Below are 14,899 nucleotides of genomic sequence, written 5' to 3' on the forward strand. Positions count from 1 at the left end.
TAGAAAAAACACATTCAGTTAAGGCCTGGGCACTATCAGTCTTCATGTGTATTTGTGGAGTTACCAAATGGGCAGCATAACTGATTTGGAAAACAGCTTCACCAAAGCCTGTACGGTGGGGGCAGCTAGGTGGCACAGTGGATAGAGCACCGGCCCTGGATTCAGGAGGACCTGAGTTCAAATCCGGCCTCAGGCACTTGACACTTACTAGCTGTGTGACCCTGGGCAAGTCACTTAACCCCCATTGCCCAGCAAAAACCAAAAAAAAAAAAAAAAAGCCTGTACGGTACTAATGAAACATGGGAGCCATTGCTCTAAGACAGTTATAGACCAATGAAGACTTCCACAAGCAAAAGGAAAGCAAAAGATCGACAGATATGCCCAGAACACATGAGAAACACACACACACACACACACACACACACACACACACACACACACACACACGGAAGATGAAGCCATTACATCATCATACATTAATAAAAACCGGTGACCAGGACCAAACATTGAAATTGTTGAATGTTACTGAACGCAGCTTATAGTGTGGGAACTAGATGATGCCTCAGCAAAATACTAAGAAGAGCTGTTGGATTGATAGGAGGAGAGCAAAGAGATGATGATGTCGTGAAACCCAAATGAGAAGTATCCCAGCAGAGGACGTTGTCAATTAGACGTTAATTCTTCACTCTAAAGCACAACTGAGTGGTGGGGGAGAAGGGCCTCTTTCCTTTGTCCCTTCTTTCTCTAGCGTCTGTGAGTGACAGGTCAGCTGGGTTATGCCGCCTGCCTTTCTCTCTAGTGTAAATGTGCCCAGTACTGGCCGGACCAGGGGTGCTGGACGTATGGGAATATCCGTGTGTCCGTGGAAGATGTCACTGTTTTGGTGGATTACACAGTCCGGAAGTTCTGCATTCAGCAGGTACAGACCCCTTTCCCCTCGCTGGTTTGTCAGTGACTTGATAATCCCCAGAAGGAGACATTTTTGAGAGCTTCCTCGAGGTGCATCTCTGTTTGGAAGAGGCTTGCTTTTGAACTGATGGCTATGACACGCCTCTGTACCCTCGTATGCCCAGGATATGAGTGTGCCGGGCCAAGGCAGCAGCTGTCTAGATATCAAAGCTAACCTTTTCCCATTGCGGTCAGTCAGAATCAGCCATTTTCCTTCAGTAACCCTGAATTAAGGAGGTTCTTTGAGTGGATTGTAGTGTTTGGGGCCACTTCCTGATCCTGATCCCCATCCCTCTTTTTCTAATTGACATTGGGCTCTTTCCTGCTTGGCCTTAGCCTAAGCTCCCACAGCTCTCCTTCCACTTGGCCCTGACATACCAGAACCCCCAACCAAGCCCCCACACAGATATCTAGGTGCATTTATACCTTCTCCATCCCCAGGTTGGAGATGTGACTAACAAGAAGCCTCAGCGCCTTGTCACTCAGTTCCACTTCACTAGTTGGCCAGACTTTGGAGTACCCTTCACCCCCATTGGAATGCTCAAGTTCCTGAAGAAGGTGAAGACATGTAATCCTCAGTATTCAGGAGCTATCGTGGTGCACTGCAGGTCAGTCCTGGCCTCTTTCACAGCCTATTCTGCTGCTACCTTGAACAAAGGCCCCCTCCCCCTTCTGCCCCCTTGATGGGTAGATGGGTAGGAGGCCATCTTGGGGGAAGCAGGGGAGGGGGGAGGAGGGCTCTGGACATCATTTAAGCTGCCAGCTTTGGTGGGCGAAGGGCCCCAGCCACTCTTAGCCAAACATTTGCAGCCCATGGACCTTTCTCAGAGTTGGAAGACGCAGGGCAGGCTGTGGCTCTAAGCCCTAGGCTTAGCGGGCTCTGAAGCAGCATTCAGGTTCCTCACCTGACTGGGCCCAGGACTGCCTTCTAACCATACCATTTCTGTCTGGCCTCAGTGCGGGTGTGGGGCGCACAGGCACCTTTGTCGTCATCGATGCCATGCTGGACATGATGCATGCTGAGAGGAAGGTGGACGTGTATGGTTTCGTGAGCCGGATCCGTGCCCAGCGCTGCCAGATGGTGCAAACCGATGTAAGGGGTTTCTCTGCTGCTGGTCAAGGGGACAGTAAGACTAGACCCTCCCCATGGAGGACAGTTAGCCAGCCTATCACCTCTCCCTACTCGACCTTCCACTATTATACAGGTACAGCCTAAGAGAGAAGAAGGGGGCAGAGAAATGGCACAAAGGAAAGAGCATGGGCTCTGAAGCCCGAGGACCTGGGTTCTAATCTCATTTCTGATTCTGACTACCTATGTGACCTTAGACAAGTCACTAAACCTTTCTGGACTTCCATTTCCTCATCTTTTAAATGGAGGGAGGAGGGAGAGTGGGATGTTGACTCGGTGGCCTGTAAGATCCTTCTGAATTAATGTCTGTCACTGAGCCGCCCTTCCCTCTCCTGAGAAGCTGAACCTGGAAGGCAGAACTCCTTCCCCGACTCTGTGACCCTGCCTGGGCCTCTCTTGCACCCCCCCCCTCCCCCAGGAGTCTCAGAGCTGCAGACTTCCAGAGTCAAGCAACCTTGGGCTCCTCTGCTCCAGAGCCCTTATTTTATAGATGAGCAAATGGAGGCCAAGGGAGGGGTGGAGTCAGTGGCAGAGCTGGGACTCCAGGCCATCCTCTGACTCACAATCCCATAGTGGCTCTACCACACCAGGCTGCCTTTCTGCCGGCTCTGCATGTCCTGACTTCATCTCTCTGGGCCTCATTGCCAATATGAGGAAGTTAGACCAGACGGCCTCTAAGGTCCCATCCAGCTCTGAATCTGTAACCTTCTCCTCTTCCTCTTTTTTTTTTTTTTTTTTTTGTGTGTGGATTAAGTGACTCGCCCAGGGTCCTACAGCTAGTGCGTGTCAAGTGTCTGAGGCTGGATTTGAACTCAGGTCCTCCTGACTCCAGGGCTGGTGCTTTATCCACTGCACCACCTAGCTGCCCCCAACCTTCTTCTTAAATCTAAACCCATTAACCCCAGAATAATAACAGCAACAACTAGCATTTTTATGGTATTTTAAGGTTTACAAAGCACTTTGTACAAATATGTCATCTTCACAACCAGCCTGCTATTACTATCCCCTGTTTTACATTTGAGGAAACAGGCAGACAGAAGTTAAATGAATGGCCCAGGGTCACACAGTTAGGAAGTCCCTGGGACTAGATTTGAACCCAGGTCCTCCAGACTCCAGGTCCAGTGCTCCATCCACTTGAGCTACCAGCTGCCTCAAGAAAGTTCTTTCAGATTAATACCACATATTCTCTAATCCAGAGTAGCTCCTCCCCCTTATAACTATAATTGCCCACACTTATTATGGCTGCTTATATGTTTGACTTAGACCAGGGATTCCCCAATGATGGGTCTGTGCCTCCCTCCTCAGACCTCAGGCTGGTGATAGTATCCACTCCACTCTAGCTAGTGTAGGGGATCTGTGTCAGGACACCCAACTAGACGAGCTCCTGATGGTATAGTCCAGGTTTGGGTAATGGACACTGTGCATGAGGGACTTATGAAGTCGACCTCTGAGGGTTTCTCCCCTTGCTCCTTTCAGATGCAGTACGTCTTCATCTATCAAGCATTGCTAGAACACTATCTCTATGGAGACACGGAGCTGGAAGTGACTTCTCTAGAAACCCACCTGCAGAAAATCTACAACAGAATCCCAGGAAGTACCAGCAATGGGCTTGAGGAGGAATTTAAAGTGAGTAAGGGCTGAGAGCTGGGCTCTAGCCAGCCTTGCAGCCAGTGTCCCCCTTAGGGCTGGGGAATGTGGGAGAGGGGAGGGAGGTGGAGAGAAGAAAGGGCAGCAGTATGAGAGGCACAGAGACAAAGTACAGGCTTTTCTGCCTAAGGAGGATCAGCAGAAAGGTGCATCAGGGCCGAGAGACCCTACCCTGAGCCACTGGAGCCCAACACCCACACGGATGAGGAAGCCATGATTTCTTCAAATCATTCATTTGAAGCTGAAAAGGCATTTTAGGAATCATCTAGTCCAATCCCTTTGTTTTGTAGATGAAGAAACTAAGGCCCATAATCCAGAGGGAGGGGGCAGTGCCAAGAATCAAACCACAGAAACTGAATTTAGAACTGGGAACTCCCTCATTTCTTTTTTCTTGGGTCTGCCTCCAGATTCCTGCCTAACATCCTTTGCTGGTCTCTACACAGTTTCCTTATACACACACACACACACACACACACACACACACACACACACACACACACACCATGCATCCATTCTCCCGTGCACATTTACTTCTGCCTCTCTTTTTTCTTTATATCTACGCCTGAGGAGGGTGTGTATAACAGTCCAGGGAGCATTATGGGGAGATTGGGGAAGGGGCTGGGGGAGACATGGCTGAGCCCAAACAAGTGAGCAGAAATATCAGCTTCTACTGGAAAGTCCTAGACACTGGGGGTCTGTGGACTCTTTATGCAAGGCTCTGTCCTTCCCCTGCCCCATACAGAAGTTGACATCAATCAAAATCCAAAATGACAAAATGAGGACAGGAAACCTGCCTGCCAACATGAAGAAGAACCGGGTCCTGCAGATCATCCCATGTAAGAGCAGCACCCTCCACTGTCCCCTTCCCACAGCCCTCCCCAATCCAGCCCTTGACTGATAAGAAGTGAAGTGGACTCAGCCATGCTACCCCCTCTTTGATAAGTTCTAAAGAAAGAGCATTTAAAGCCAGAAGCTTCTTCCTCTCACTTTGCTCATTCCTTTCTTCCAGCCCCTGCCCCACTGCTGGGTGAGGTACCAAGCTAACCCTATGCCTAGCTCTGTGAAGATTCTTCCAGAGCCGTAGGGCCCAAGTTGGGGGAAGTCAGGACCAGGGCAACAAACTCTCTGCTCTCTGTTACAGATGAATTCAACAGAGTCATAATCCCTGTCAAGAGGGGAGAAGAAAACACAGACTATGTGAATGCTTCTTTCATTGATGTAAGCAATGTGACTTTCCCTCCTCTGGGCAACAGGATAACCTGAACTCTGTGGTGCCCCAACTTGGGTCACTTCTGTGGATATAGCCACAGGCATCCTTCCCCTTTGCCTGTCAGAGGCCTCCCTCCCAGCCCCTGTCCCCCCGGCCCCTCCAGAAATGAGAGAAATGGAAGCACACCCTGCTTGGGGTAGGGAATTGTTGGGTGTTTGCTCAGGTCAAGCAACTAAAAAAGTAAAGAAAGAACTCCCTACCTCCCCAAAACTCCCACCTATTAGGCTATGGGCACTGTTTCCCAGGCCCTACTTGTTAGGCTGTTGTCTGATTGACTGAACCTGTCATCCAGGGGAGGAGCCTCTTCAGGAAACGCCAGTGTACATGCCCACACACCCGCCCACCACCTTCTCCACCATTAATTTATGTCTTTTCACCCCTAACTGGCCATCTCCTCTCCCTTACCCAACCCTCACAGGGCTACAGACAAAAGGACTCTTACATCGCCAGCCAAGGACCTCTCATGCACACCATTGAAGACTTCTGGCGGATGATCTGGGAGTGGAAATCCTGTTCTATTGTAATGCTGACTGAGCTGGAGGAGAGAGGTCAGGTAAGTTGGAGAGGGTAGAGCACCAGAGTCCCCTAGAGATGAAAGCAGCCGAGAGAAATGTATACAGATCTTCTCTAAGGTCCGGAAGAGCACTTTAACCTGATCCAGTCATTAAGCACCTCTCTATCAATATAGCCTCTTCTGCTGACACCTGAGAGAGAGTAGCAGAGGATCCCTACATCCTGGGACAGGGTTTGCAGAGACATTGGTCCCACCTGGCCACCGGGCCTGCTTCTGAAAGAACACGAAGTCACTAAACTGGCCTCCCTGACTTAGACAGACCTCAAACCCACTTAGTCCCCACCCATCCACAGCCCACCGCCATATGGGAAGAAGAAACAATTCAACACGTAACCTTTGAATCAGAGGCTCTCTCCCAATACGCAGGCCTGGGTCACTCTGGAAACCTCCTCGTTTTTATCTGACTCATCTGCCCCCAGCCAGATGACATGGAACTGCAGCATCTGCCACTTCCCCCAAGGATGAGCATCAGCTTTCCTTAGGGTTTGACAAGGTATCCGGCATAGAGAAGGTTTGACTAATACCACGAAGCATACAGACATAACACTTGACAAAGCCCGTTGGAAATCAGAAGAAGTCCCTCTCCCTTTCTGATAGGCTTTCTTCCTTCACCCCCCCACCATTCCAGGGGAGATCACACCATTCTGTGACTCACAGTACTGAGACTTGAGGGATGACAAGGTCAGGGGGAGTCCCCACGGTGACAACTCTTCCCAGTTATTCACAGCTGGAGCTCCACCGTCACTGCTCTTCAGCTCTATCCATGAAGCAGTTACTTTTCTCCCAGTCCCTGTTCTTGAGCAGCAGGACTAGAAGAGAGGCTGACAGTATTGCAGCTTCTTTACCTTCAGGGCCAGAATGTTTCGGGACTGTTCACTCTAACTTCTCAGAAGATGAAGCCCCAGCTTCCCCAGCAGTGGGCAGGGGCCCTGAACACAGCGCCTCCACCGCCAGGATAAGAGGCTTGGGACCTCTCATTCCTTCTGGTTTTTAATATTGCCTTGGGCCCCAGAGTCCTCTTCTGATGCCTGCTCACTTGTCCTGCCCAGCTGAGCAGCCCTTCTGCTCCTGGATGAGTGAGGACAAACCCAACGTGCCCCTTCTTTCCTAGCTCTCAGGTGGGGTGCTTCTCCCATCCCCTTCCTCTCTTTTCTTCCTATTCCATGTCTTTTTCCAGGCCACACAAACGAGCTACTTTAGAATGATTCCCTGCAGACCCCTGTCTTAACCCCAAGAGAAATGTGGAGTTTAAAGGAAGACAGTTCCTTTTGTCATGAGTCTTATTTTTTAGTAGATAGATAAGACACAAACACAGACACCTGCAAAAGGCAGTATCACATGATGAGTGCTTCAGAAAGGGGGTTACACTGAGGACTGTGTGAAATCTAGCCAGTGCCCTCGGACCTTTTTAGGGTTTGGACACTGCAGGGGCAGAATCTGCGAGGGCTTCCTGGTAGGAGTGGCATTGGGATTCTTAAAAATAGACAGGAGTTCATCAGGCAAAGAAGAAAAGGTAGGACATTGCTGACTCAGGGAAGATCCCAGCAAGGGGCATGGGTGAGAAACAGTCCTGTTTGGGTCAAACACAAAGGGTGTGGAGAAGAATACCAATGAGGCTGTAAAAGGAGGGTAAGGAACCCCAAAGACCAGGCAGGAGTCAGACTGGACTCACGTAGATGAAGGGGTGCTCCCAACTGAAGTACCTCAAGAGCCTCCTTAGCCTCCCTGCCTCAAGTCTCCCCTCTCCAACCTTTTCTCCATAGAGAGGCTAAAATGATTTTCTTCAAGTGCAGGCATGGCCATGTCTCTCCACCAATCTTCTACAATACCAGGTATTATCAAATACAAGTTCTCCCCCAAATCTTTTTTTTTTTTTTTTTGGTAAGGCAATTGGGGTTAGGTTACTTGCCCAGGGTCACACAGCTAGTAAGTGTTAAGTGTCTAAGGCCAGATTTGAACTCAGGTCCTCCTGACTCCAGGGCCAGTGCTCTATCCACTGCGCCACCTAGCTGCCCCCATCTCCCCCAAATCTTTAAGCTTAAATAGTTTAAAACAGCATTCAGACTTTGGGGACACCCTGAATAGGGACACTGTGTTCCTCTACCCACTCTCCATACAGTTTATCCAAAATCACTCAGTCAACAAGCACTTAGCCCAGGCCCTGGCCTAGTAGATAATGGCCTGTGCTAAGCCCTGGGGATACAAAGAAAGGCAAAGACAGTCCCTGCCATCTATTGTTGGACATCTTATGAGAGTGTATCTCCTTTGTATGTTTGGTATATTCTCATGTGAGTACATGTTGTTTTTTCCATGAGAACATAAATTCATAGAGGGCAGAGACAGTTTTGTTTTTGTCTCTCTGGCACTTTGCACTTTGCCTGGCACCCAAATGTATGTCAATTGATTTGATTCAGGACAGAATAGACATGAGAGAGTCTGCTGGGCCTGAAGTCAGGAAGACCTTGTTTTTATTCCCAGCTCTGATGCTGTAACCCTGAGCAAGTCACTTGGGGCTTGTCTCCTCATCTGGAAAATGAGAGTGAGGCTACCTACACCATTTATCCCAAGGTTGTGATCAGGTGTAAATGAGATGTTCCATGCAAAGTGCTTTGCAAAATTTTAAGTCCTATATATGCGTCAGCTATTACCAAATTGTTTTTATTAGTCAGTGGGGAAAGATAAATCAGAAAGGAAAATGAATGCTTAACAAAAAGTGTAGAGGTAGAAGAGATTCATGGACAGATCCTGGGGAAAATGCTATCCTAAGGGGTGAGAAACAGGATAAGGAGATAGAAAAGGAGCAATCGGAGAAATCGGAGGAGAGGAAGGAATGTAGCATCCACAAAGCCAGGAGAAGCTAGATCATCCAGTAGGAGAGAAGTTGTCAACAATGTCAGAGGGATGTGAGATTAAAGATCTTTAAAAGGTCACTGAATTAGGCAATTAGGAGGTCATTCGAGACCTCAGAGAGAAAGGCAGAACACAGATTTCAAGAGGTTAAAGAGAGGGTGGGTGAAAAGGCACTGGACATGTTGGGTAGAGACAACTTTCTCAACAAGGTTAACAGGGAAAGAAGGGGGTAGATGAGATAGTAACGACATGGATTAGAAGGATGAAGGAGGATGCTCCTTAGGACTGAGGGGATTTGATCGAGCAAGTTTATAAGTAGAAAGAAGCTGGTAGAAAGGAAGAAATTATGGAAGGCCCAGAGAGAGATTCAGGCAATTGCTGGATATAAGGCCTGGGGGAATAGGCTCAAAGGCACAAGTAGGGGGGTTGACCTTAGCCAGAAGGAAGAGTACCAGGGGAAAGGAAGGAAAGACTTGATTATTTTGAGATTGACGAATAGGGAAGGTGCAGGAAAACGATACACAAAGAAAAGAACACTAACTTGGAGCCAGGTGGCTGCTCAACTGTCATGACTAATGTTGGCCCTGGGAAAGAGAAGAACATGTTCCTTCTTTCACTGGGAAGGTGGGGGAGTATGGGTGCAGCACGTTGTGTTGTGGCAGAGAGTCACAGTCATGGATTTCGCCTAGTCATTTTCCTTTGTCACCAGAGAAGACTCACTAGGTAAGAGGAAAGGAGGGGCAGAGTATCTGAAAAATGACTTTAAAAATTTTTTTAAAGATATCCATAAAATCTTAATTAAAAGAGAGATAAAGAGAAGGGAGCTGATTCAGGATAGCCCAGATACTAAGGAAGTAGTAAGAAGGGTAGAAGAGAAACATGCTGCTGTGGTTGTTAGGGGCCAGTGTGGTAGGCAGCCTTATCTGTTCTCATTCCTGATGGAAAGAAAACTTGGCTTCTTCCCTTGTGTCCTTTGCCAAACAAAGCCTATTTAGTGGAGCTGGGCCCGGCCCTGCTCGGCATCCTCATCACAGTGCTCAGAACACAGCACCCCTCTCCTTTCAAACCAGTTTCAGGGGCCAGGCCCAGCCTGGTCCAACTGCCGGCTCTACCCAGATCTGGATTGTTGGGGGGTTTATAGTTTGGTCTTTTCACCCCGAGAGGAGGAACTTTGCTAGAACGGTTTTAAAATAACAATAGCTCGCATTGCTATGGCACTGTAAGGTTCACAGAGAACTTTCCTCATAGTAGCCAGTGATTTGGGTAGTACAACTACTATTCTCATTTTACAGATAAAGGAACTGAAGCTCCAGGTTTAAATGGCTGCTCCAGGGTCTTACTTCTGAGCCTATAGCCACACTCGGATCTCTTGTGCTTTCCCTACTACATCACATTGTCTCTACTCACCCAACTTTAAATAAACAGTAATAACCACCCTGAGTTTCCACTACAAGAGAAGGGAACTAAGTGATTGCTTAGTGTGACTCAATTACTTTACTAAGACACAGCGAGGGGAAGAAACTTGTTCAGAGTCACACAGAAAATCAATGGCAAAGCCAAGATAAAAGCCTCAGAAATACCAGTCCAAGACTGCTTCCTTTATCTCTACTGATATCCCTTGTGTCCCCAGGAGAAGTGTGCCCAGTACTGGCCATCTGATGGCTCAGTGTCCTATGGGGACATCACCGTGGAGCTCAAGAAGGAAGAGGAGTGTGAGAGCTATACCGTCCGAGACCTGCTCGTGGCCAACACCAGGGTAAGGTGTCAGGGCATCAGTCTCTCACTATCCGGGCACTGTGAGAGAGAGAAGAAGGTGTAAAAAAATTAATTATTAATAAGTATATCTAATCTGAAAAATTTATATAATTGGATTTATGAAAAATTATGATTATATGAACAATTATAAGTTTAGAAAAATTATAATTGGATCACAAATCCCTTCGTGGTTGCCATTCAAATGTCAAAATATTTTGACTGATTTGCCTAATTTGGGGGGCTAATCTGACTGGAGGACTAATCTGGGGATTTTTAACTATTTGGCTGACTGCTAATAATTTAGCATGGACTGTTTATAAAGTTCCACCACACTGCTCCACTCCCAAAATTGATAAGCAAAGGATTAAGAAGCCTCTTAACTAAATAATCAAAGCAGAGTTTATTTATGAGATACTATTTAAAATTAATAAGAATACAGGGAAATAAAATGTACAACCTAACTGCATTGCAGTGCGTCTCTTTCCCACCTGCTGTGCCTGGAACTTCTAATCTTGTCCACCCAGTCTCTCTATCTTGTCCTTCAGCCTCCAGTCCTCCTGTCAGCCCCCCTTCCTAATCTTGTCTGCTGGCCTCCTCCTCTTGTCGGTCCTAGTCCTTTAGCCTTCTCCTGCGTCCTTGTAGCCCCGCTCTCTCTAACTCCCAGGTCTCTATATATCTTTCTTTTCTCCACTCAAATCTCGGGGCTTTTTGCACCCCCACACCAAGCTAATCCACCAGCCAGGGCTGCGGCTGGGGCTGGGGGGGGACTCTCGAGCATCACGTGCCTCAGCACAGGCTACGCCCAGGATCTCGAATAGCTCCGATCAGGGTGGAGGGAGCTAGTGCTTCCTCCCCGGAGCTGTCTGACCTGGCGTCTTGCAGAGGGGGAGGGGCACCAGCTCCTCCCACACAGAAGAGACCCCGAAGGCCTAAGGCTTTCTAATCTCAGCCCAAAGGTAGGGTCCCCAAATCAAAATAAATTTCCACAAAGGACAGAAAGGGACAGAAACATCCCCCAGAACAGAGGGAAGCAGCTCTGTCTCAGTCCTTCCCTCTTACCCAGCTTCTGCTCTCCCTAAAGGAAAACAAGACCCGGCAAATTCGACAGTTCCACTTCCACGGCTGGCCCGAGGTGGGGATCCCCAGTGATGGCAAGGGCATGATCAACATCATCGCAGCCGTGCAGAAGCAGCAGCAACAGTCGGGGAACCACCCAATCACAGTCCACTGCAGGTACCACCGGCCCCTCCTTCCTCCCTGTGCCCACCACCAAAGGGAAAGGGAGGAGAGGCCTCAGCCTGGTCAGACAAGAAAGGAGGCTTTACCTACATTATCTCATTGGATCCTCACAGAAACCCTGTGAGGTTGGTGCAGTGATTCACCCCATTTTACATAGGAGGAAACTGAGACCTGGAGATGGGCCTAAGGTGGGATGCAGCCTTGAGTCTTCCTAAGTTTAAGTCCCTCACTCTCTTCACTGCACCACACAGCCGCCGGTGAGGTGACAGCAGGCCCAGATTGTGAACCGCTCCATGTTGTTGCACTGGAGAAGTTGTGTGACCAGGGACACAGTACTGATCAGAGGCTGAGGACTTGGAAGTGAGAAAGCCCACCTGAGGCTCTCACAAAAACCAGGGCGTACACTAGGGAAAGCAATGAGCAGACTCAAGATAGATTTTGAAGGGAAAAATGGGCAGGACTTGGTTAGAGAAAGTGATCATTACTGAGGGTAACGTCAAGGTTTTGAGCTTGAATGATGGTCGGAGCACTGGCAGGGGCAGAGGATAAATGAAGTTCTCCAGTATGTTCAGGTTAAGGGGTGGTGGGACATTAGTAATACGGCTAATGTCTCACAGGTGTGTGCACTTCACATTCATTGCCTCACTGATGCTCAGCAGCCTTGTGTGACGAGAAGTAGATAAATGGGCAGGTGAGGCAGAGGAGACTGAGTCCAGCAGGTCACAGCATCTGTTTTGAAGAGGACCTCACCAGTCATCCAGTCCAACCTCTACCTAAACAGAACCCCCCTCTAGAATATACTGAGAGAGTGGCCGGCCTTCCCCACCTCTCGCTGATGAGGCTCCTTCCTCTCGTGGGCAGCTCTAGTTTGTAGAAGGTTCTTCTATGCACTGAGTCTAAATAGGACTTGTGATCCCTTTTCCCCATGCTGAGGCCAAAGAGACAAGCCTAGCCCCTCTTCCACAGGACATACCTTCTGATTCTCGGTGGCACTAAGCATGCCTTCCCCCTCTTTTCTAGCCTTTAGGCTAGAAAAATATGGCATGTTCTCTAACCCCCTCCTCTCTCTGGTCACCCACTCAGCTTCTCAGTGGCCCTTCTTACATGTGGCATCTAGTGGTCAGAGAGAGGCAAGACTAAGATGACCATGTCCATCACCACCCTCCTGTCCAGGTGGCCCCTTGTACCCCATTCACTTTTCCCAGCCCTGGTCCCTATCAGCAACACAGCTAATGCCAAGAAAGCCCAGGGCTTCGTTCCCCAAGATCCAAGATCATTGGCATTGGAGAGTCAGGCCACAGATCCCAGGGCAGTGGTTAGAAACAGTGACATTGTAGGGCCAGGGACAGAAATACTCAGGCCTGTTCCCTTTGATTCCATTAGTACATCAGAATTTCTGGTGACTCTGCTCCTAGCCAGGGGTGTCTCGGGAATCTTAATCATCTCTCAGGCAGGTCTGTCTGTCTGTCTTTGTCTCTTCCAGTGCCGGTGCAGGAAGAACAGGCACATTCTGTGCTCTGAGCACAGTCCTGGAGAGAGTGAAAGCCGAGGGTATCTTGGATGTCTTCCAGACAGTGAAGAGCCTGCGATTACAGAGGCCACACATGGTCCAGACACTGGTATGTCCAGACCATCTCTGCACCTAGCATCACTGGGGAAGTGTAGGGGGACCCTCACTGGCCACATCAAACAGGAGATCAGAGGAATAGCATGGCTAGTGGGAAAAACTAGTTGGCAACATGTCTATTCACAGCATACATTTCCCCATCCCCAGCCTCCAGGCCCCAGCAACAGAACCCACTATTTTCAGGGAATTGATTATATTGTCTGTTGATTTAGTGTCATTTCTCAGTTCACTTTGGGGTGTTTCAAAAACCCAGAAAACCCCAGCTGGCCCAGAGGAGCTGAAGATGGGTTCCAGTGGTTCTGATTCTTTTTTTCCCCAATCATTCAGGCTCCTTGTCCTACCAGCCTAGTCCCCTGATAAGGAGGGTTTTCTGGTCTCAAAATCTAGACCTTCCAGAATCTCTGGGGGAGAGGACACTGTTCAATCCCTGGAATAGGAAACAGATTTTGCTAAGCCCAGTGAGGCTGGAAAAAAGAAATGAGATTTAAAAAAAAAAACCATTCAGGCCCCAGTAGACGGAGATGAGCTGTGAGCTCTGGGCCTGTGCATCATCTCCTCATTATTCTAGTCAAACCAATTCATCTCAGCCATCCCTGTTCAGTCCCCAGTCTATACACAGCTTTGTGGTCTGGCCTTTGGAAGGGCCAGGCCTGTGTTTCTATTTCCTCCTGGCTGTTTACCTTTGAAGATTGCATCTGCGTGATGGGGAGAGATGGGCAAAGAATCGAGTCATGTAGGCCAGGAGGGAAATCTGACTCTTCTCTTCATTTCCTCTGAGGTCACTTTTATATTTGTTTCTCCTCCTCCCCAGGAACAGTACGAGTTCTGCTACAAGGTAGTGCAGGAGTACATCGACGCCTTCTCAGATTACGCCAACTTCAAGTGAGAGACGCCGAGGGCCTGTGCACAGAAGAGTTGCCTTCTTTAATATTTTGTACCATTCTGTTTGTTAATATGCCCAGCTCTGTGTATATATCTTACCTGTTTGAGAGGTTGGTACATAGGCTTCCCATTAGCTGGAGATTTTATATGTAGCTGTGTTAGCGCCGATAGTCTTTTTTCCAATGTTTGATTGGGGAATTAAATAGCGTGCTGTTTGGATTCATATCGTGACACCCTTTGCTGGAGAGTGGGCCCAGCTGGGGTTTGTTTTGTAAATCTTTTCCTGAGGAAGAAAAGCCTTTTTAACAATACTCATTCCAAGCAAATCCATACAAGAGGAAGCACAAAATTCTTATTTCATGTGGAAAATGGTTGCACATTTTCCTCTCCAAGGCCCCTCCCACACATCCTGATTCACCCTTGCCATTGTAAATACCCCCCTTTTGTACCAGAGAAAACTCTCCCCTGGGGAATGAAGGGACCAGGACTGCAGCCGAAGGGTCCTTGCTGCCATCCCACCAGGGCCCATTAGGTAATAAAAAGGCTTTGTCTTCCTGCAGACACGTGACATGTCTGTCCCTCTGTGGGGGGGGGGGGGTCGGATGAAGATGGGTGGGGAATGGGGTCAAGGTTCCATGCTGAGAAAGATGGATACTAAGCAGGCCTCTGGTCTTGGGGAGAGGAGATTGACAGCACCCCCACCAAATCCTGCCAGCCGCTCCCCATGCATGACCCTGACGTTGCCAAAGCGTCAGCCATCTGCCAGGGCCCAGGGGCCTCATTCGAAGGCCACCTTCCCCCATCCAACACCAGGACTTTAGCCAGGCCTTCAAGGAGAAAGAGGACCCAGCCGCAAGATGTTGGACGCCCACCCCTGATGAGAGGGGGCTGCGGTGGAAGTTTTGCCACTGGAGATTATGAGAACCTTGAGCAGGGCCATCGAAGGAGTCATTGTTCTTTATGCAAAATCAGCTTGTG

The 14,899-nt window shown here is 48.8% G+C and overlaps 1 protein-coding gene across 5 annotated transcripts in view; it reads left to right on the forward strand.

Annotated features, from left to right (window-relative positions):
- PTPRA (protein tyrosine phosphatase receptor type A) overlaps positions 1-14,482 on the forward strand; it is a 194,314-nt gene extending 179,832 nt beyond the window's left edge. For all 5 annotated transcript variants that reach the window (XM_043970062.1, XM_043970063.1, XM_043970060.1 and 2 more), the window contains 11 exons: positions 800-919; positions 1,390-1,556; positions 1,906-2,041; positions 3,554-3,703; positions 4,467-4,560; positions 4,866-4,942; positions 5,413-5,547; positions 10,049-10,174; positions 11,255-11,406; positions 12,896-13,031; positions 13,851-14,482. In XM_043970062.1, coding sequence (XP_043825997.1) covers positions 800-919; positions 1,390-1,556; positions 1,906-2,041; positions 3,554-3,703; positions 4,467-4,560; positions 4,866-4,942; positions 5,413-5,547; positions 10,049-10,174; positions 11,255-11,406; positions 12,896-13,031; positions 13,851-13,925 — 1,368 coding nt within the window. In that variant the 3' untranslated portion in view covers positions 13,926-14,482. The remainder of the gene's footprint in view (positions 1-799; positions 920-1,389; positions 1,557-1,905; positions 2,042-3,553; positions 3,704-4,466; positions 4,561-4,865; positions 4,943-5,412; positions 5,548-10,048; positions 10,175-11,254; positions 11,407-12,895; positions 13,032-13,850) is intronic.
- Positions 14,483-14,899: the final 417 nt, after the last annotated feature.

Source organism: Dromiciops gliroides, chromosome 6 (genome assembly GCF_019393635.1).
Source record: "Dromiciops gliroides isolate mDroGli1 chromosome 6, mDroGli1.pri, whole genome shotgun sequence".
NCBI lineage: Eukaryota > Metazoa > Chordata > Mammalia > Microbiotheria > Microbiotheriidae > Dromiciops > Dromiciops gliroides.